Source organism: Eutrigla gurnardus, assembly GCF_963514095.1.
Source record: "Eutrigla gurnardus genome assembly, chromosome: 8".
Taxonomy (NCBI): Eukaryota; Metazoa; Chordata; class Actinopteri; order Perciformes; family Triglidae; genus Eutrigla; species Eutrigla gurnardus.
The window spans coordinates 2,265,794-2,287,806 of NC_139922.1; the positions used below are offsets into that span (position 1 = coordinate 2,265,794).

At 48.1% G+C, this 22,013-nt stretch overlaps 1 protein-coding gene across 1 annotated transcript in view; it reads right to left on the reverse strand.

Annotated features, from left to right (window-relative positions):
- skia (v-ski avian sarcoma viral oncogene homolog a) overlaps nucleotides 1-21,114 on the reverse strand; it is a 77,804-nt gene extending 56,690 nt beyond the window's left edge. The window contains exon 1 of the mRNA XM_084015387.1: nucleotides 19,758-21,114. Within this exon, the coding sequence (XP_083871513.1) occupies nucleotides 19,758-20,663 (906 nt within the window). The 5' untranslated portion in view covers nucleotides 20,664-21,114. The remainder of the gene's footprint in view (nucleotides 1-19,757) is intronic.
- Between the last annotated feature and the right edge of the window lie 899 nt (nucleotides 21,115-22,013).

Genomic DNA, 22,013 nt, shown 5'->3' on the forward strand with positions numbered 1-22,013 from the left:
CAGCTTGGAGAGAGTTTTTAAAGACGCAGCAGTGGTGGCAGCCTGTCCTGTCTCCCCAACCAGCGTGGGCCGGCCTAGTAAGGCCGCTTACCAGAACCACCCCAAAGTTACAGCTGAGCCCGGAGGTCAGCCTCCCAACCAGGTCAGCCTCTCAAACGCCACAAAGAAGGTTTCATAAAAAGTTTAACGATCCTCAAAGGAGCCCATCACAGTTCTCGGTGTCCTCCAGACATCACCAGGTTCCTACTCTGAGCCCTCCAGTTCCCTTCACCGTCATTCTTTGCTCTACTTTCAATAAAGAAGTCATATTGCAGATATAGCAGCATCAACTCTAACCTGGAGCCGCCATTGTTGTTATGATAAAAAACACATGTCATCTGGGCATGCGACGACATGATGGTGTCACAATTATCCTGCCAAAACATTCACCTTATCAACATCATCATCATCATCATCATCATCATCATCATCATCATCATCATATCATAGTGAAGCACAATCAAATACTCTTAATTAAGATCATCAGAAATCATCTACTGTCAAACTGGAAGTACATCCAGACAGAGAATAAAAGATTAAAAGATTAAAATCTAAATTTAAGATCTCCCTGCATAAATAAAGGAATAATATATTTTTTAATGATCTTTTTAAATCAGGCTCTTTTCTTTTGTTTCCTGTTTGAAAGTTTTTTCAGATATTTACGATTATCCCGACAACGTAAATCTACCATGATCAACTTATTATCACTGAGTGTTTTTTTTCTACGATAAAGTCCTTTATCACACAGCTCTCTCACACACCAAAGCCCCGCCCCTCGCTGCCAGCAGCTCCTCACACGATGCTGATTGGTTGACGGGACATAAACATGAGTCCAGCTACAACCAGAGCAGTCAGTTAAAGTTGATACACTTCTCAAACATTTACCGCTGCCTGCACAGGAACCTGACATCTCCAGCTTGTCTGGATCAGAATAAAAGAGCCCCCTAATAGGACTATTTATGCTGTGCACCATAATAAAAGGAGGTGACCAGCGGTATTATTTAGCATGCATACTGTATATGCCTTAATAACCCTTACATAAGACCCTCAAACAATTGCGTTGCTCTCCCGGCTATCTTTTTGTGTCCTAACCGGAAGAATAGAAAGGGAGAGAAAGGGGGGATTAGTGGGGGAGATAAAGCAGAGGCCACATCTGGGTAATTGGGGTTGACAGGGCCTTGGATCATCCTGAAAGACGGGGGGGTGCGGGGCGGCCCAGACCCTATGGACTTCATAATGAGGCGCAGTAACGGTTAATGACCACACAGACGTGTTTGGAAGCTTTTCCTCATCATACTGACGAGAAACTCTACTACCCCTGCAGGACACACACACACACACACACACACACACACACACACACACACGGACATCTTCCCACCTGCCCAGTGAAACATAAAACATGGCTAAGTAGCCCCGCCCCCCGCCCGGCGCTGGCCTGCATCCAGCAGCCGTCTGGCTGGTTAAACTGGGCCCTCAAGGCTCCTCTGTGATGACGGTTCTGCATAGAATAAAGCACCGCACAGGAAACGTGTTTGATAGTTAACGCTTGCCATGCATGCTGGGATCGTGTTTTTTGTGAAGGAGCAGATCTTAAATGGAAAAAGGACGCTTCTGCGTTTAATCCTAAATTTGGAACCAGATATGTAAATATGTCAGCGGCGGTACTGTCTACCGCCACAAAGCACTGTGAAATTGTTCAGTTCAGCTCCAGTGAGATGGGCATGCTGGGAGCTTGTGGGACCCTATGTGTGTGTGTGTGTGGGTGTGTGTGGGTGGGTGTGTGTATGTGTGTGTGTGTGAGAGAACTGTGCAGCATGGGCAATGAGGCACACTGTAATGTGGTGGAAAAAAAGGAGAGAGAGAAAAAAAGAGTGAGAAGAATGGATGCGAGAGAGAGAGAGGAGTGAGCGAGGGATGGATGGATGGATGGGAAAGAGAGAGAGAGAACAGAGAGACGCCCGGTCAGGCACGCGATACTGGGCTGGAATCAGGTCAGACCCACATGAGGCCTTCCTTTTAACTCACTCCTGCAGCATCGCAGCACATTATACGCCACTGCAAGGAACCATTTAAAGGAACAGGCCAACATTTCACAGCCAGACAGGAGGAGAGGAGAGTAGTAAAGTACAGACGAAAGAGTGTCAATGACGTACATAGTTGGGGTAGAGTTCTGTGTCATGTTTGTTATAGTTTGAAATAATTACCAGCAACAACATTCAGTTTCCTCATGTCTCCTAATAACGAGGATTATCTATCATCCAAAAAAGCATTTTAACAAACAGTATACCTTTTCTTCACATATCACAATAAGTTGATCATGTCCTGAATTGGCTCATAGCTTGTATATTATGTTTCATCCCGTAAACATGCAGCCACATCCAGCAGCGCTGACTCCTTCCTCTGCTGTGAGTCAAGTGGATAAGTAAGTGGTCTCCTCTGCTATGAGGGTCCTCAGCAGTCAGTGAGTCAATTTGATGGAAGGTGAGGAAATGAGACACTCTGAGTGTGAAGCTAAAAGTAGACAACACACACACATATAGACCGTCCTACTACGCCCAACATGTCTGAAAGTAGATCCTGCGTGCACCTCCGGGCCCTCCACATTACCACCTCTTGACTTCTGGACGGGCTAATTGCTGGCCGCACCGCTCTCAGGTCTCCTGACAGGAATGTGTCGTGCTGACCGTTAACCGAACTGGCTACTGCTTTAATTAAAAGCCCCCCCCCCCCCCCCACACACACACACACACTAACACACACACACTTTGCACAAACGTCTCACCTTACCGGAAACACGAGCTGGCAGCTGGCAGCTGGCGGGCCAGTCGGCAACCAGAGCCACTTTTCAACATGACACGTTCTGCACTTTGCCATGGAGAGAATCTCTTCTGGATCCTAAAATGCTGCTTTCAAATATGGGGGAGCAAGTTTCCATCAATGTTTCCTTTTTCTTTTAATATGTGAACTATTAATATTGCAAATACTAATGAAATCTTTTGTTTCAGCCCAACTCTCCTCTGATTTCTGTAACTCATTATTGCTCATTTTCTCAACCTCAACAATCACTAGGTGGAATTTTTTATCTTCCTTTTTCCCAGATCATGCCAAAATGACCAAAAAAAGCAGCGACTGGTTGTCTGAGCTCTGATTGGCCAGCAGGAACACGATGGACTAACAGAGGCTCCTTTCTGAGGCTGGTCTGCAGAGAAACAACACGGCCATGTGCGTGTGTGGACGTCTCTCTGTATGTGTGAGTCATGTAAGCACGCAGCGGCGGCGGCAGCAGCGCACAAGCCCCGCCCACCGGCCAACCAGCCAGGAAGCAGGCTTGCCTGTTCCGATTTAGTCCAAGAAAACTGCATTTGCTTAGCAACCACATTACCGCTCCAATCACAGCAGCAGCATTTGGGATAATGTCGGGCCAGAGCGCTGCGCTGAGCTGTGTGGAGGCGGTGCATTAGCCTCACAACCACACACACACACACACACACACACACACACACACACAAACACTCGTCTGATGCCTCTCTCACTTAATGCTGCAGCTCTCTCCAAGCATGAAAAGGAAGAGGGAGTGTAGGGCTCTTTTCACACAAGACTGCCTTGCCTTAATGCTCGAGCTCCTGTTTGAGAGAGAGAGAGAGAGAGAGAGAGAGAGAGAGAGAGAGAGAGAGAGAGAGAGACTGTCTGGCACCTTGAAACACACACTAAAGTAAATCCATTATCGCTGCCCCCCCACCGAGGTGTCTGCCTGTCTGCAGCCCCATGGAACTAACAAACTGAAATAGACGTTTCCGTGGTGATGCTGTGGCCTGCAGCATCGACCAACACTTTGAAAATATGTTTTATTTTCATCACTTTCTGACCGACACAAACTCAAAATACAACATTCAAGTCAACAACAGAGCAGAAAAAACATTGAAAACTTACTCACTTACAGGAGAATAGCGCTGGTCTACCTTAAAGGGTTCCTGAAGCCGGAGTAGCCTCCGTTGTTGCTAACTTCGCTAACCTCCTTCACTTTAATTATCAGCTGACTGACAGCAGGACAGGAACTTAGCGGGATAAATAAACCGTACCCACGATGCACTGCTGCATCCACGCTGGAATGTGACTGGTGACACCGCCACTCTCCCTCCCTTCACTCACTAACACAGACACACAGCTCACAACTTCCCATCTGAATGAAGTGATGTGGTGGAGACTCACTAGACTGTCTGAGGAATGAGGTTTTAAGTCAGCGGTGTCAGTGCGGTTGTATCCGAGTAGTTTTATGAGTACAAGTACTATTTTGAGCCTTCCTCTCCAGGACTCCAGTGCTATTCCTGTAATGAACTGCCGGGCGCTGAGCTGCAGGTTCCTCTAATTAACACTGAATGAGACTTTGTACGACGCGCCCTTCACGCAGCCAGCTGTCAACACTTCTGTGGCCCACGCTGTGTGTGTGTGTGTGGCAGGTATATCTGATGCTGTAAAGCTGTGAGTGTGGACTACTCGTGTCCCCTCAGCCACACTATCAAGGGCAGAAAACAGCGTCCATGCGGCTGCCGACTGGGTTTTTACTATCACCCACGAGGCTCAAAGTTCATTAGCACTACTGTACAGGAACACACACACGCAGCACAAACACAGCCCCGTCAGGTGGTGTCAACGCAGACAGAGCAGCTCGTAGAGATCGGTGTATGGCCGCCAGAGGACCTGATAGCCACGGGTTTGTTAGTTCTTTCTAAATACGATGCTGTTTGTCTCCGTCTGGGCTTTTAAACCTTGTTTGCTCTCACCTCACTACACGCTGCTTTCTCAGAGAAAACCATGTCTCTGGTTCAACTGGAATGTCAGTCCAAATCCTGAATAATTATTGCTGGGTAGTCCTGAAGATGCACAGGAGCATTAGCATAGCCACCATGGTTTAGTACATGAGCAAGAGGACAAGGGGGGGGGGGAGCTTTTCAACTCAAATGAAAACTTCCTTCCTCTGGTTGTCTCTGGCTTATTCACCAGGTTTTATTTGTGACCTCCGACTCTCCCCGAACTCTGCTGTTGGTTTAGTTGTTTTTGCTGCCATCATTAGGGCAGAACACAAAGAGACCCTTTGGTTCACTGCAGGGTGCTGGGCAGCCTCAAAACCGAGCCGGCTGGCCAGCACGTCCTGGCGCTTTCCACTCTGGGGACGGACATTTTGTTCCACTGTTGAATTCTGGGAGCTGAGCGAGTGAAAGAAAGAGGCAGGCAGGAAGAGAGAGTGAGAGGCTTCACTCGGGAGCCAGATCACATGCTTTCCAGTGGTGAGGGGGGAGGGCGTAGGTTTCTGACAGACAGAACCTTTTACCAAATCCAGCATCCATCAGTTCATTTCTGTTTCATAAAAGCATTGTATGTCAGTGATGATGTGAGTTCAATCCTTTACCATCTAAATGTTTGTTCATCTCTGGGCTTGACTGTTAGTCTGACTGGGATTCATTAGGAATCATCTATCCTTTCATTCCAAACAAGTACTGTCCTTTAAGCTTTCCTGGAGGTGATGAGAGGTATCCGCTCCACATATCTAGTCACAGCCCAGACGAGAACAAATGGCTCCATGGCCACGGTGACACCAAATAGTTTGAATCCTTATGCCGAAAACACCCGGGGGCGGCGTGGAAGTGTGGCCTGTGGCGAGCTGCCAGGCATGTTGAGAGGAAGCTGCGGTGGCAAGATCAGCAAGCTGCAGACAATTTGATTTAGCAGCCAAAACTAGAAGTTCATCAAGCGTTTTGCAGCATGTGTAAAGAGAAGAGCCTAGAGACGGGGAAACAGTAGATGGTTTGCAGTATCCTCTGTTCTGAAACATGCAGACATGTTGTTTGCTCTGCTTCTACAGAGCAACTATCATAAAGCACTGAAACTTGCCACAGAGTGCTTTGATACCAGGTCGGACCGACAGAGTCCCATCCCTGCCTGAAACCATGCCCCGCCTCACCGCTGCCTGGTGTGTTTTCTGCATTAGACGCTGCTTGTTCGTAGGCACATGTGACATGTAGACGTTTGGGACTGTTGCATCAGGGGTGCTGAAGAGGTGCTCCAGCAGCAGCAGCAGCAGCAGCAGGGCGGAGGCACCACAGGAAGTGTGGTGTTGAAACCAGAAGTCTAAGTTGCTGCCTGCCACGGCTCTGCGGTGGAAGTTCAGACCGAGTCAGTCAGGGTTGTTGTGGCCGACAGACGACACATCGCTCACCCTCACTGTACCAAGAAAAGGGGAAGTGGGAGGGATCAGAGCAGCAGGTGAACATGTGACCCTGCATGGGTTCACTCTGAGTGTGTGTGTGTGTGTGTGTGTGTGTGTGTGTGTATGTGCTGTGTTTTCATTTTGTAAAAAAAGGCCCAGTCTAGGCTTCTGGCTGTTGTCCACTGACAGTCACCCCACACAGGTCACATGACGTGGGGGGGGGGGGGGGGGGGGCTTACATTGGAGTAAACTCTGGTATCAGCGACCTCTGTGAACCACAGTGATGATCTGCAGGCCAGGCAAGGAACAACAGGGTCCCCGAGTAGAAAACATTTACACAACCACAGAGACGGTCCCTTGCAGAGGTGGATGATTTTGCAATAGTAGTCAACAATGGTGTCATGACGAAGCGGCTCTCCTCCGGGCGGGGACGTTTACACAGGCAACTGTTAACTTGTTATGTTTGGGTTTCTTCAGTGCAAAAACAACTGATCATAGGGTAAAATCATCTAATCATGAATTGGCTGTCTAGATCCAAAATAGTATTTACTTTCAAAACCTTGATCCATCTCTCACTAGCCCCTTTCACACAGCCTTTTCGTTGCGTGAGTATTCGGCCGTTATTCTGCCCCGTCGTCAGTCTAAAGGCTCGCTGAGGCTGGAAGGCGTAACCGAATATCACGCCTCTGAGACACCAAAGGAGGTCGTCACAGAGCCGCATCAGAGGTGAGACGAGGCGATACGGCGTTCTATCTAAACGCTCCGAGCACCCGAGGTGGAAAAGACGTGACGTAGTGAAGACGTGTTACCAGGGTGACACGCCGCCGGCGGATTTAACGAGCTAAAAGCGCAGATCCGAAGAAGATAAAATGCCGGTAGTTGCTCGTACGAGGCCACCGTTATACGCATTGACATGTTTATGATGCACAGCAACTTTTTACTTGTTGAAGAGTCTTGTAAATATGTGAGACGGGCAAAAGTTCACCTTTCTTAGTGGATTTGATGCATCGAGCTAATCAGATTTCCGAAGCTCATTGAATGTGTCACACGGCCGACGAGTCCATAGACGAGACCGCGGCCGCCCTGTGGGACGCCCTGTTCCGCAAAGCTGCGGTTCTATCTAAACACAGACACTGTTGCGGCGTTACGCCGCAAACAAAGTTCTATCTAAACGGGTTTGCAGCATATTTTGACTCACCTTTCCACCATAACGGTGGAACTGTCTGTCTAAAAGGGGCTAAAGAAACACTACCGCCAGAAAGAAAGTGCCAAAATGCCACAAAAGCGGCACCAATGAGGATTTTGTTCGGTCAGAGCAGCGAGCCGAGAGGAGGGAGAGGAAGGCTTTGTCATTTCCCGTCCTCGTCTCCCAGCCAGGTTGGTTTCTCCTCTGGCAAAGGGAAGACTAATGGACACATTACCCGCCGGCTTGTCCCTCTGCGGCGATTATGTGGCTGTGAGGTCATCCCTTCTCTTCTACTCCCATACACATCAGGGATCTATCATTTCATTACTGCTGCTGGAGAGGAGGAGGGATGGAGGAGGAGGGACGGAGGAGGCATCCGTCCATCTAGCCGTTGTCTTGCTTGCTACACTGCAAAAAATGAAAAACAACTCGTCCGGCCGTCACTGTGAGGCTGGAAATCTCAATCCAGACTCGTCTCCTGTGTGCTGAGTTGGAGGAATGACTTACTGAATTAAAGACCTGCCTCTTCTTCATGTCTCACCATCCTCATATGCGTTATGTAAAAATGTCACGGATGTTGAGTGAGTGTTAATGCAATTATTGTGGAAAACTGTGGCTTGGTTCTTTACTTTGGACAAAAGCACCAAGCCAGTCTCCTGGAATCCTGTGAAAGACCCTACTGGTACCTGGAGCCCCTTCATCCATCTATTGACAACTGTGACTGATTAGTAAGAGGGAATGGAGCTTCTTTTTGACGGCACCACAATGAAAGCGTTTAAACATGGCCGCCGACTGACTCTATACCATTCATTTAATAATCTGACAGCTGCTCATTGGAGAACGTGAAGGGCAATCCGGTCTGTAGAACCATTCACCTTCATTTAGAGGCCGAGGCTGTTTAAAGTTGTCAGAATAAAAGCTCTTCTTACATGCATACAGTGTGAAATCACACCGTGTGTGTGTGTGTGTGACAGTACATGTTGGATGGATGTGTGTCTGTAGGACCTGAGATGTATTGATTGCTGCAGGAAGTGAAATCTGATGTTTCACAGCACTTCCCGGGCTGTGTGGCTTCACCAGCACCGGTGAAAGCAGTGAAAGGCCCCACCTTTCATGTGTGTGTGTGTGTGTGTGTGTGTGTGTGTGTGGGGGGGGGGGGGGGGGGAGTAGCCAGTTCAAGGAAACATGGAGAAACAACACCTCTGGCTCCGTCCTTGGGCCGAGACTAAACTCTGGTTTCTTCTCAGAACTACAGCGACTCCAGGGGAAAACCCTCCGTGTATCTGAATAGCGTCCAGATAGCGTGGAAGCCTAGATAAGACGGACCGCAGCAGCTCACCCATGTGTTTATGTGATTCTATCTAGGAGCAATGAAACCACTTCTAAAGAGAAATGTGCATATTTACATTTGGCCATGTTGTGTCAGAGGAGGATTTGTCAGATCTTTTACACCTCATCTTGATTATGATCTCCATAACCTCCCCTCAGCCGTCTGCCCTGTGCCAGGCTGCTGTCACTGACTGAGTTTTGGGAGATTTACACTCCACACTTTTGCAAAAAAAGTAACGTGTAAAAAACAGGTGATGTCACAAAAGCCCGAGTTGTTTGTGAGTTGGAGTCGGAGCGCTGCTTGGAGGGGGCTGGGCAGAATCTGTGGCTGAGTCGGCAGCACCGTCATGTCTCCATCGGTGCCGATAATTAAGGCCCCGTCCACACGTACCAAAACAATATTTTTTTCTCCATTTTTCCTTGGCGTCGTTTCAAGAAAATCTGCGTCCACACGAATCCACTGTAAACGCCCTTATGTGGTGCTGTTACTACTACAAAATACACCAAAACAGAGAAGAAGAGACAGGGCATGGGGAGGTAAACACGTTGCTTGACCGGATGTTTGCCATTGCTATGGCAACAAGTGAAAGCTATGGCTACTATCCACCCGACCACCCGATTAATAAACACCCATAAGATGACAATTTGGCCCATATAAACAATAAGCATCAACAGCCGTCACCCTAAGGACCTTAACGAGGCGTTGTCGCACGTTGTGATTCATTAAAAAAATAAATGCAACATTCATGGGAAGTTAGCTAGCGGTTGTTTGTTAGCATAGAAATAAAGTAGCAAATCTGCAACTTTTTTCCCGGAATATCGCCCCCGTCTCTCGGCTCTGTTGTTTTTCATACAGCGGCCCTGATACGCCGTGGTACAGACGAGCAGAATATCTGCTACGAGCACGGAGGCCGCCGTTGTTGTTGTTGTTATGAGACGTCGCGGGGGAAGAAGTCAGGCTCGAGGGGCGAGGGGCGGGGCGATGATTTCATCGTATGTGTTTTTGCCGTCTACATGGAAATGAAGACTAAACGGAGGTGAAGCGTTTTTTTTTCTTTTTCACTCTGGGACCTGGGTTCAAAAAGGTGCGTTTTCAGGCACCGAAAACACTGGATCCGTCGGCCCAAACGCACAAGTCTTCTGCGTTTACACACAAAAAAAATGTACGTGTGGGCGGGGCCTAACACTTCAGTCATTTATCTGCAAACGAATGCTGCTGGGAACCTTTCCCTCTAAAGACAAAAGGTCTGGTGTTGGTGGGTGTTGTTGTTCACTGGGGGAGGGCCGTCGTTGTGCTCCAGCTGGGCAACAAATCACACGAATGCAATTATTTTGGTTTTTGGTTTCTGCAAGATGTTTACTATGAAAGTTACAGTAGGTCTCTGAGTCACGAAGGAGCAATAAACTATGATTTGAATTTGATTGATTTTTGGACAAACTTTCCCTTTGTGACATGTCTGAAAATGTTTGTACCCGATTTACAAATATCTGATCGTGATAGTCCAGAGTTGCAGATGATCTGTATTTTATGGATAATTATTTTGTTATTTTTGCAAAACTGTTTTGCACATATGTAGGAAAAAAATAGACATTTCCATAATTGTATAGGGTTTTATATTGTTACAGGGGGAAAAACTCCTGAAGAAATGTGTTACACTTGAACTTATTATTTTTACTTGGGAAGAAATGGATGAAAAAAAAGTAACCAAAGACAGAGACACCACATCAAGTGTCGTAACCAGTGTCCTAAGGCTCAAGATAGCCGTGGCTAGGTTTCTCTGAGAATAACGTCTTTGTGCTCACTGTGGGTCAGAGGCGGTTACACACACCACACATTACATTGTCTTAGAGATCTACAATTACATTCATTATAAGCCGAGTACTTCAAGAGGTCTTTAGTCTGCTCTGCAGGAGGCTAGGAGTGTGTGTGGACAGTGGAAGCCTGCAAAGCCATATGAGTGTGCAAACATGTATTTTGCCTGCATGTGCGTGTGCTTTAGAATCAGACGTGATGGGGGGGGGGGGGGGGGGGGGGGGGGCGTGGTGGGTGGAATCGATGCCTTGAGTTTAAGGGGGTTGGTTAAAGCCGAGGGGCAAGTCTGGACTTGGTGGCGGCTTCCTGAACCTGAGAAGCAGGCGTCCGTGCCAGGAGGAGGGATCTGCTTTCAGCGTATTCTTTTATTTAGCATCTGCAAGGCCGCTTCATTTCCCAGAGTGCAGCTGGGGTGTGATCATTCAGACTGATGACTTGTAGGTGGAGGAACGGCCAGACTGGAGGACGGACATCAACCACATTACAAAGGAGGAGACTGAGGCCGACCCCGTTGCTGCCAAGGCCGAGCCGCTGACACACCTTCCACCTCCACTTCCAGGCGAGCAGCACTTCACCTGCTTTGTTCCTCCCGGTGGCCATGAAGATGAAATGAAAGCTGCAAACTCCACTGACTGGTTTCACGTCAGAGCCGCTGATCTCACCCTCCACACTCCTCACACTGCACCAGCACAGGGTCCTCTAAGAGGTCCTATCATAATCAACAATAACAGCTCATTACATTTAGCTGACTCTTTTATCCAACCTTCCAATACAAATATTTGTTTCTTTATAAATTGATGCCAGTATGTTCTTGAGCCATTGCAAGTGTTTTAAGCATATTTGGCTTATTAGCAGGACACGTTCCCGTTGTAGCTGCCCATGTTAATGACACATGACTGTGTTGTTCCAACTCAGGACAACCGTTTGAGGAGGATGTGCATAAATGAATAAATATGGTGTATGTGCAATCAGTGAAACAGACAGAGACGCTGGATGAAGCGGTGAGTTACACTTAAACGCAGCAGAGACTGTCGACAACATGTTTTTTTTCTCTTTTTCAGCTTAAACGCGGTGACTATGCTTATAATGTGAGAGAAAACATAGATTTTTTTAAATTGTATCCAGAGTTTGACAAATTCCATGGAATTCCAGGTTTTAAAGTTGATTCCATTTCATTGTTAGATTCTGCGATTCCGTCCGCATTTTCCACATTGCGGAAATCCTCGGAGCCTATGTAAGAGAAGTTTTGATCAACATTAATGCCGAGGTGGCGTTGCTTGTGCTGGACAGCAGCAGCCATGACGCTGGCAATAAGACGCAGAGAGAGGATTGAGGAGGGGGAGGCCAACAATGAGCAGCGGCCCATGACTCAGGCTCTCTGGGAGCCCTGATCATCCAACAGTGGAGTGTGTCTGTGTGTGTGTGTGTGTGTGTGTGTGTGTGTGTGTGTGGGGGGGGGGGGGGGGGTATCACCTCTATCTGTCTCACAATCACCGATCCACAGCTGATACCCAGCACAAAAGAGGTGACAATGGCTAGCCAGCATACAGCAACCCCCCACCTCATATTCCTCCTGGGAGCTGCCCTTCCACATGGCTGAGGCCAAACCAGTGTGACCCTCCTCCCCCCTTTGCAGTCAATGCAAAAACTAAAAAAAAAGCATAACAAAGAGGTTTCCCAGGACCCAGCCTGCCCACGACAACAGAATATAAACCTCAGGCCCTTTCAGACTCTTCTCAATGTCCGCCGCCAAACGCTGGTCTGGAGAGTCCAGACTCTCTGATGCTCAGAAGGAAAAGGTGAAAGCTCTGTGAACTAGTGTGCAAGGTTCTTTGGACAAACACAGTTGAACAAAAGCTGCATTCTCTTTGTGAAGAAACTGCTGGGACGGCACTAAATACTGTGGTTGTGCACAATGGAAGGCGAACCAGATGTGCAGTGTAAACTTGGTCAGTACTGGCACTGGATCTCCTTCATTTGTCTCTCGTACCATGACAGCAAAGACGAGCCAGATGGTGAAAACACTGCAGGCCAACGGTGGCTGCGATTAATCCTCTTTCTTTTTGACTCTGTACATTATGCACCAGATAGCTGGAGTGGTGGTGAGTCCTACAGGGAGCCGATGTTTGCCTCACGCAGATGAATCGTATCGGCACATAGGCTGGCCGATATGAGCCGATGTAGAAGACTTTTTGAACTGGGTAAGAACTGCTGGAATGATTCAGAAATGGTGTTATTACATAGTTTGACCAGCAGAGAGAAAATAAAATACCAACGTGAATGATGAAATACATAAATGGCCAGATGTATCTACATGATATCGGAATCGGCATCAATCCTAAAAATACCGTTATCGGTTGGGCTCTGTGAAGAGAAGATTTAAAACTCCGTGTTCATGTTGTAGAAACACCAAGCTTTGCTGCTGCGCTTCTTTAAAATAAAAAATACCTCACGACTACCGTCATCCACTTGATGTAGACTTTGCAAACCTGCTGACTTCGTGCCAGTTCAATCAGAAATAAGATTAGCGCTGTGTATTATTAGCTCGGAAATCTCCCCGTATCTGCCTCCCCATCTCTACCTGTCCCTCCAAACTTAGCGGAGATTAAGGAGAAGCCCGCTGGAGGAAACAGGCCACCCGTCCATGGCTGTGCCAGCAGGATGACGCTCTTCTGACATGACACCATGGGAGGATATTCTAGGCCATGCCGGGTGGATACAGTTGACAAATCTGTGTGTGTGTGTGTGTCCATGCATGTGATTCTGTCTGCCTCTGTATTCATTATAAGACTAAGGAGGCATTGCAGGGGTGGGATCTGGTTGCTGCGTGGATGTCTGTGCTCATGTATGTGTGTACTTTGTAGGGTGTGTGTGTGTGTGTGTGTGTGTGTGGTTGGGGTGAGGGGAAGCATCACTGTGGGAGACAGGCAGATGGGGATGGAAATGAGTAGGCAGTGAGCTCATGCTAATCTCCTCCTACAGCTCCTACAGCTGATCCAGGCACAAAACAAGCACACAAACACACACACACACTCGACAAGCCTCATGCACAATCACACACCAAATGAGGCAGAGGATGCCTTCGCTATCCAAATGTCCCCGTGTGTCACACATATTTTCATATTTAGTGTGAGTCCAAAATCTTTCAATGAAATCGGAAACACTGAATATTCATCTCCTTACGTCACGCCGCCAGCGGATGTTCATGTGTTGGATGGTGATGTGGTGTGTGTGTCTAGCTGCCTTCGTCAGACAGCCATCTGCCCTGTGGGAGTTGCTGAGTGGCACGCAATTGGCCGACTTCAAGGGAGGCAAGGGGTGAGGCAACTCCAGAGGCCGGCGCTGCTGCCATACACAAAGGGGGCTCCTGAGCTGACGCAAAGATTGAACTATTTTACCTGGTGCATTATTAAAAATAGTAATGTTTACACCACATTTGACCCCAAATCAGTTACACAAATGCACTGTTAATTTAAAATGACCCAAACACTGCAGAGGCCAACAGTTCAACTCCACCGTTGTGGTAGGTGATGATTCGTGTCAATGTGAAAGTTGAAAACATCTGCTTCCAGCGGTGCAGCTTCCGGCTCATTGTAGTTCACCGTGTCTCACATGGACGGATCTGTTTGTATCTGGTTGAACGCAGCCTCGCTGATGAGGGACCTTCCTCCATGGTTAAAATTCAGTTCACATTTCCACCTGCAAATCACCGATTGCTCCCTGGTAGACTTCACAGTTTGGTCTGAAAGGGAGAGTCTGTGTGTAGCTGGAAGCTTTCTGCCAGTTGGCAGACGGTAAAATGCTAATTGCGAGCGATGTTGGCCTTCCATGTGAGCCAGCAGCACTGATGCATCCTGGTACAGAAGCCTCGAGGTAGGTAAGGAGGCGAAAGGTTAGCGGATGGTGCTCGGGGATGTGTAGTTAGGATAATAACCCGGCTTACAGTGCCATGTGTGTTTATGAATATTTCAAAGACTCTCTCATTAAATAAATATGCGGGACCTCACCGCCTACAGTAACCGACCATCAATATTGAATACCGACCAAAAAAATTGACACAGTGTCTTTCACAAGCCAGCAGTCAGGTCAGACGAGAAGCAAACAGCAGCATTGGAGGAAGAGTTTCCTTTCCATGTGACACCTGGAGGAGGTCACCGGGTTTTCTCCTTCCGTGCCGCTCTTACAATAACTCCACTTAGACATGCTCAAGGTACTTTGGAGGCCTAAGAATAGTGAGCAAGCTGAGTGTGCTTGTTAGTTTCCCGCTTCATCAGAAGGCTGTGAATATTCTGAGAGGGGGTTTCACTGAGTGGGAGGAAGTACACTACGTTTCCACGCATGGTCTCAGCTCCTCAAGTGCATTTGCTCTGAGCTTCGCATGCACCACTTTACCAGACGGCTTGCATGCATGGTTCCCTGCAACGGCAACATGGAGGACTTCTGTGGAATGTACAGGCTGGTCCAATAAGACCCAGAGAGCCTGGTCCTCCCTGCTCCTGGTCTCTGACCACAGCCAGCCAGCTCTCCGTTAAGTACTCGGCTGGACATTGCGTCTGTCACGTGACGACGTGGCTGATGGATGAAGAAGAAAGCAATGGCAGCCAGACAACAGCTGACAATGACAGCTTGAACTTCTCCCTTTCTCAGTCAGTTTGTCTCCTCCTCAAGACACTTCTGCTATTTGAGAAAGACGGCCACACTGTCCAGATTTGTAAACTCACTCTCAGATCGCCTGAGATAGGTCTGCAGAGTCTACAGGTCAGCAATACCACCGTGATAAAAGTAACGTTAGGTTTACCATTAGGTTTTTAAATAGAGCTTTCACAGTCAAGTTGAAATTATTCTCTGAAAAACAGCAGGACAGATTTTTTGCACCTTAAAAAGAGAATTACTGATTACTGGGTACTGTGATACTGCCTCCTTACTTTGAGAAGATAGCTAAAATGGCAAAATATTGTCATAATAAAAGTGGGAAAGCGGGAACATTTTTCATATAATGAGAAAGTATTCAATCAATGAATAAGCAAGTAATATAACTAATATTCACCTATTCAACGTAAATGTTTGGTGCTTGACAGTTACATTTTGGTACCAAAGAAGAGCTTGATACCGAACGGTTCAATCCAGACCCTAATTACAGGTCCGATGAGACAGATGCAAAGGTCTCGATGGCTTTGCTCATCTTTTTTAGTTATACGTATTTCCTCATTGACCGGGAGAAGCCACTCTTCACCGAGTGTTTTTTTCCGCAGAGACTGTAAAATAAGTGTCGTTTTAGCAGTTAGGGGAGGACAAGTGAAAAGGCTTAGGAAAAGCATACAAGCAAAGTCATTAACAAAAGTTTCAGGGCACAAACTTAACAACCAATTAGGCATCCTCTTTTTAATTGACGTTCATTTGCATAGCATTCAGGCTGAGAGCAATCACAGCCCAAACCATAAAAAATGTCCCTTTCTTTGTGAATAGTAGTGTCTCTCTCCCAGAATGCCACATTCTGTCCGCTTTCACTCCAGAACTGATGGAGTTCTCAATCACACTTGACGTAAGGACACTTGAATGTCAATTTGGCATTGATCCTTCTGTCATGCCTCACAGCATGGACTGACTGTCCTCCATTAGAAACCCAGACTGGCAAACTGGCCAGGCAACAGAACTCATTATACCGCCATAATTGAATTGGTGGCTTCCTCCTTTTCAAAGCAGAGGTCAGATTCTAAATTCTACTATTTGACAGGCAGAAGGAGAAGCATCAAACAGAAAATGTTGCATTGAATCTCTTAAAAAACAGTTTCCCTCACACCCACACGACCAGGACAAAATTGCAGCAGACTTGTGCAACCGTCGTGTTTTGCCAAACCCCCATAAAAAGAGATGGAAATATTCCCTCAGCAGTCATTGAAAGGCCTGGCTACCAGCTGTCCTGTCCACCGTGTGGACATGGCTGGCTGTCAGCAGGCTTAGCCAACACTGCGCCTTGCATACAAAACAGGACATGGGCCTATATCCCCTTGGGGAGTTCACTTCCTCTGGGCCCCCACCGCCACTGCCCCACCTCCCTCCTGAAACAAGCGGCCCCTTCAGCTGGAGGCCAGATATCCAAAGCAGCCGGGGGGGGGGGGGGGGGGTTGCTTCTCAGGGGTGGTGGTGGGGGGTGGAAGTAAAAGGGGAAGTTTTAGCTCCTTCACATGAGAGAAAGGTGGAGTGCAACACTTTAGAGACAATTAAGAACTATATTAAAACTATATGAAAAGTGTTGCAATTTCAGGGTTTAGTAGTTCTCTGGTTAAAACGACAGTCTTAACATTAGACATAGACATAAACATAAACATAGACATTAGGTCTTTAGCACAAAGTCAATCTGACCTCCTCAAATCACATCGCCACCACTTCAGAATGACTGGATGAGGAGGAAATCTGGATTCCCCTGTTTTCACCAGTGAGCAGCAGAGTCATGGTTGACATGTTTTATTGAAGCCGAGTGAAGGCCTCTCTGAAGGAGTGGCAGGTCTGGAATGTTAGCACAGACCGACGACCTGTCTCCCTTTAACGCCGGAGCCTTCACCTGGAGACACTGTAAAGGTTTGACTTTGACAAAGCAAAACTGAAGCTGTTGAGACTGAACAGGATCCAAGAAGAAAAGAACAAGTTAGACACAAACTGGCTAGTTTGGAACCGAGCACCAGTGAAGCTTGAAGCCCTCCACCTTTCAATCCTCATATCTCCCTCAAACAGATGGGCTGTGTAGAAATCACATCATCTAAAGGGCAAATCATAAAGTTAGCAACGTACTAAATCTGTGGCCGCAACCCTTATCTAAACATCCTGATGTGGAGCGCCACTGATTATGTGTGCCACCCACATATGCACCAGCCAGAAACCAAAAGACTCGCAGCCAAGAGCTGGCATGAGCGACTCGGAAGAGTGTTCCACACCCAGCACATAACCTCATTGAAAGAGAAACAATTCAATAGTCCAGTGCTTCCCAATTGGCTTGTTGCTGCTGACAATCAGTGCGGTGGCTCGTGTCCTCCACAGACTTCACTTGACTGCAGCTCCGCGCTGCTTCCACGAGTACAGGTATCCTGTAAAAACCTGTTTCTGCTCAGACGTGTGATTCAGACGTCTGCGTCTCACAGGGAAGCTCTCTAAAGAGCAGCTGCAAGCAGAGAAGTGTGACAATATCACTTCCTGTGTCTGTCTGCATGCGAGACTGCTGAGAAACGCTTTTTTGAAACACCCTCATTAATATTCACAGAGCTGCCCGGTTCCTCCGCTGACAGGTGACGGCATCCTCTCATGTCTGGGAGGGGGAAAGTGGCACGACACAGTCTCGCACGTTGCCTCACATCCTCCAGGAACCTTTTCAAAGTGCCTCGGATGTGCTGAAATGTGCTGACAAAGGGAAGCTCTGTTGCCATAAGTTAAGCAATATTCCTCAACTCCTACCCAGCATGTATTCCCTCATTAGCGTTTCTTGAAACAAGGTTCTTGCGAAGGGGGGAGTCAAATTAAAAAGCTGAGTAGAGGCTCAAATGAGCCTCGGGCTTAACACTCGGGTGCTCCGTCGGCACTTATAAAAATAGAAGAGGCCCCTGAAAGCAGGGGTGCTTGAGGTGTGCCCACTTGAGTCTGAATGAAAGTGTGTGCCAAGAGTGGGTATTCACCATGCATGGCAGGACTGTGGCACTCTTCAGGGCTTGAATGGTCCCTCTGATTTCTTTCTATGGCAGATTCCCCTGAAAGAAGCCTCAGGGGAGAACTGGATCGGAGCTCCTTGTAAACACTTTTGCTTTTGCTTTCTGCGCTTCTTCATCGACAAGTCTGCCGTCCAGAAGTCCAGTCACATTGGATAAAAAGTAGGTAGGATGGGGGGCTGGGGGTGAGGGGGTATGCGGGTGCGTGTATATCAGAGGTGGGTGGCTGGCCTCGGGTTGGTGGATGTTTGGGAGGGGGGTCCGATGTTTGCTGAATGCTCTCCTTTGTTGGGATCATATTATGTTTCCACCACAATACTTTTAAACCGTGCTCCATCAACTCCATTCATGTGTAACAGCTCATGCAAATGGCTGCACTAGCCTTTTTTTCTAGGGGTGGGATGGTGGTGGTGTGGGGGGGATTCCTTTCATCAGTCTACCACCCAACCACTCTCTGTACAGATTATAATCCCTTCATACAGTCTGACAGTCCAAAAAACAGAGCTAGAGTAAGCACAGAAACCACATTGAGAAGTCTTCCAGTACTCTGTTTGGTCCTGGTCTCATGTCTGATCACAGAAAACCACTCAGAGCCCACACCTGGCTCCATGGATACTCTCATTCTGACACGCGTTACAACTATCGCACATAAAAAGAAAATCAGAGGATGTGGACACGACCAGAGAGGGAAAAAAAGAAAAGGCTTCATCGCTGATAGCAGCGCTGATTAAAGCTACAGGAAGCCAGGCACATGACAGCCAGACGAGCATTACATCTGACACACACTGGGGGGGGGGGGGGGGGATTTCTTCAGACTTCATTTCTGCTTGTTCCTTCATCGCATGCGTGTGTTGATGGGACAACATTGTGTGTGTGTGTGTGTGTGTGTGTGTGTGTGTGTGTGTGTGTGTGTGTGTGTGTCCAATGACAAACCACTTAATCTGGAGACAGGAAGAGGAATTACTTCCATCTGAATTCATGTTTAATCTGGACCCTCCTCCCCGCCTGGCGCGTGTTTACCATGTCCAATTGAGCCATTTGTCAGTAAATGAGATTGTATTTACAGTACAGGGCCAATATAAGTGAGCCTGAGAGGTGTTTCACAGGCAAGTAATGGCTTTATTGCCACCAGAGGCGTTTCTGTTGTCATTGCTGGATGAGGCTCAATTAGTAGCAGTGAGTCAAAGATGAGCAAATACAGCACACGTTATATAGATGCAGAGAGAAATATGGGGGGGGGGGGGGGGGGGGGGTTCTGACGGGACCCCTCCAAATCTCCAGATCTCCTGCTGGACATTTGGAGGCAAGGATGGATAGAACTGTATTTCTAAAGCAACTTCAGAACGAAGTCTGTCTGAGCAGGAAAACAAACAGACACAACTGAATATGAGTCCAGATGAGCTGCACAAAGTGGATGTTCAATAAAAAGAAAGCAACAACTGCAGCAGCAACGAGAAGAAGAGGAGGAGGGGGAGGAGGAGGACTCACCATGGACGATGCTTTCCTCTTGTACTTGTTGGCAAAGTCAAACTTCTCCTTGATCTCGTCCAGCAGCTGCTCCATTCGGGCCTTCTCCTCTTTCCCCGAGTAATCCTGGCCCAGGAGGATGTACGCCCTCCAGTTGGCCGAGTCGAAGCCCCAGTGGCAAGTCCTGTTCTCCTGTGCCTTGTGACTGTGCACCACGAACTTGTGGGTCGGGTACATGAGTCTGCAGTCCATGCACTGGATGCACGCTGCGCTGGGGCCGCTGTACAGCTCCGGCACGAACAAGCCCTTGCACTTGCCGAAACACTCGTGGTAGACCTTGAAGCTCCGCTCGGTGAGCTCCAGCTCCAGCGCGCCTCCGCTTAGCTCCTTCTTGCAGCGCGGCGGGTAGGCACCTCCGTAGATCAGGGCGTTGCAGAGCCGCTCGGCGTCCGTCTTGGTGATAAGGCCACAGGACGGCGCCGAGAAGGGCAGGATCCCCATGACTTTGAGGATCTCCAGCTGGTCCGCCGTGCACCGGGAGCAGTAGATGTGCAGGTCGTCGCACACCGAGTTGATCTGCTGCAGGGTGAAGTCCCGCAGCACCGTGTTGAGGATCTGCGGCAGGCACAGCCGCTTCTCCCCGCCGACCACGAAGCACGAGATGGTCTCGGCTTCCAGCACCGTCTCGCACCTCTCCGTGGAGCGGTCCGACGGGATGAACAGCGGGCCCGGCATCACCGGGGGCGGCAGATGCTGCAAAACCGGCTCGGGCTCCTTGCCGTCCTTCTTGAAGAGGAGCTCATGTTGCCACCGGGCAGAGAAAGCCGCCGGTCCGCCGAGAGAGCTCATAGAGCTGAGGTGGAACTGCTTGAGAGTTTGTTGCAGTCCCGGATGAGGCTGGAAGCTCTGCCGACTTACAGTCTCCATGTTTTTCCTGCAACTTTAGAAGTCCTTCTGGTCGTCAAAAACGAATCGCGAGTATCTCTCCGTGCGCGCTCCCAGTAAATCCACGGTGTCCCAGAACTGAACGCAACAGCGACGCGCTTCATCCAACATCCAGAAAAAAAGTCCCCGAGTTGACGGTTTTCCTCCGGCGGCGATTAGTGCGAGAACAGCGGCCGGTCGCTCCCTGCGGCGGCGCGCCGACTGTCCATATCTGGGGGAGAAGAAGCGGAAAAGAAGCGGCTCTCCAAACTCCAGAGACGCGAAAAGTTCCGTGTGTTCGAATTCCAACGGGAAGTAGGCGAAAGCGAAACAAAAGCGGGAGTGTTGAGTCGATGCAGTTCGATAAGGATCCGTATTTGAGGCTCTTTCCGCTGTCGAGGAGCGCCGCGACCCGCTCCGTCTGCCCCCGCAGTTCACTCTGACTGTACGGAGCGGAGCAGTCTGAGAGCCAGCCTCTCTCTCTCTCTCTCTCTCTCTCTCTCTCTCTCTCTCTCTCTCTCTCTCTACCAGTCTATGGCTCTCTCTCTCCCTCGCGCTCCGTCTAGGGCTCTCTCTCGCGCGCGCGCGCCCTCTCTCACGCGCCTCCTCCCTCCCTCTGTGTTTGTGTGTCTGGCTCAGTCATTGAATCCCAGCCAGGAATGTGAGTGACTCTGCAGGCAGGCTGGGCTCTTCCAGGAACACGCCGTCACCCCCCACCGGCCCGCGCGGAGCGAAGACGGAGAAGGCGAGGGTGCTGCGTTCGCGTCCTGTGGGGGAAAAGAGCTTCTTACAGTAAAATCTTCAGGGGTTATAAGTATCTTTATTCTCAGCCTTTTACTTTCAGCATTTATCTGACTGCTACTTTGTTTCTACATCGGATTTAAACGTTAAGGTGAGAGTAATAATAACACATAAGGCTACTTTTATACATGTTTATAACACCTGATATAAGGGCATAAAAGAAGTCATTCTGCCTAATGAGTATTTTTGGACTAATTTTGAATTGGCTACTTAAGTATTTCTCCTTATTTTAGGGAGCTTTTCCTTATTTGATTGATTTAATTTTGAGTTTGCATTAAAAGTAAGAATCAACAAAATCCAAAGGAGAACACGTATATATAAAATTTATTAAATAGCTATTATTGTAGTAATCACTTCTTACAGACTCTTTAAAGGGTAATATTTAAAATAAATCGAATAAAACAATGGTGCCTTTCATAAATAAAATGTGTTGCCTTTGAGAAGCTTTGAACACAGCATGATATTAGTCAAAACTTATATTTTTCAAACGAAATACAAATAAACATCAAACACTCACTTTCTCAAGCAGTGAGGGAAGAATTACTCCAGTAA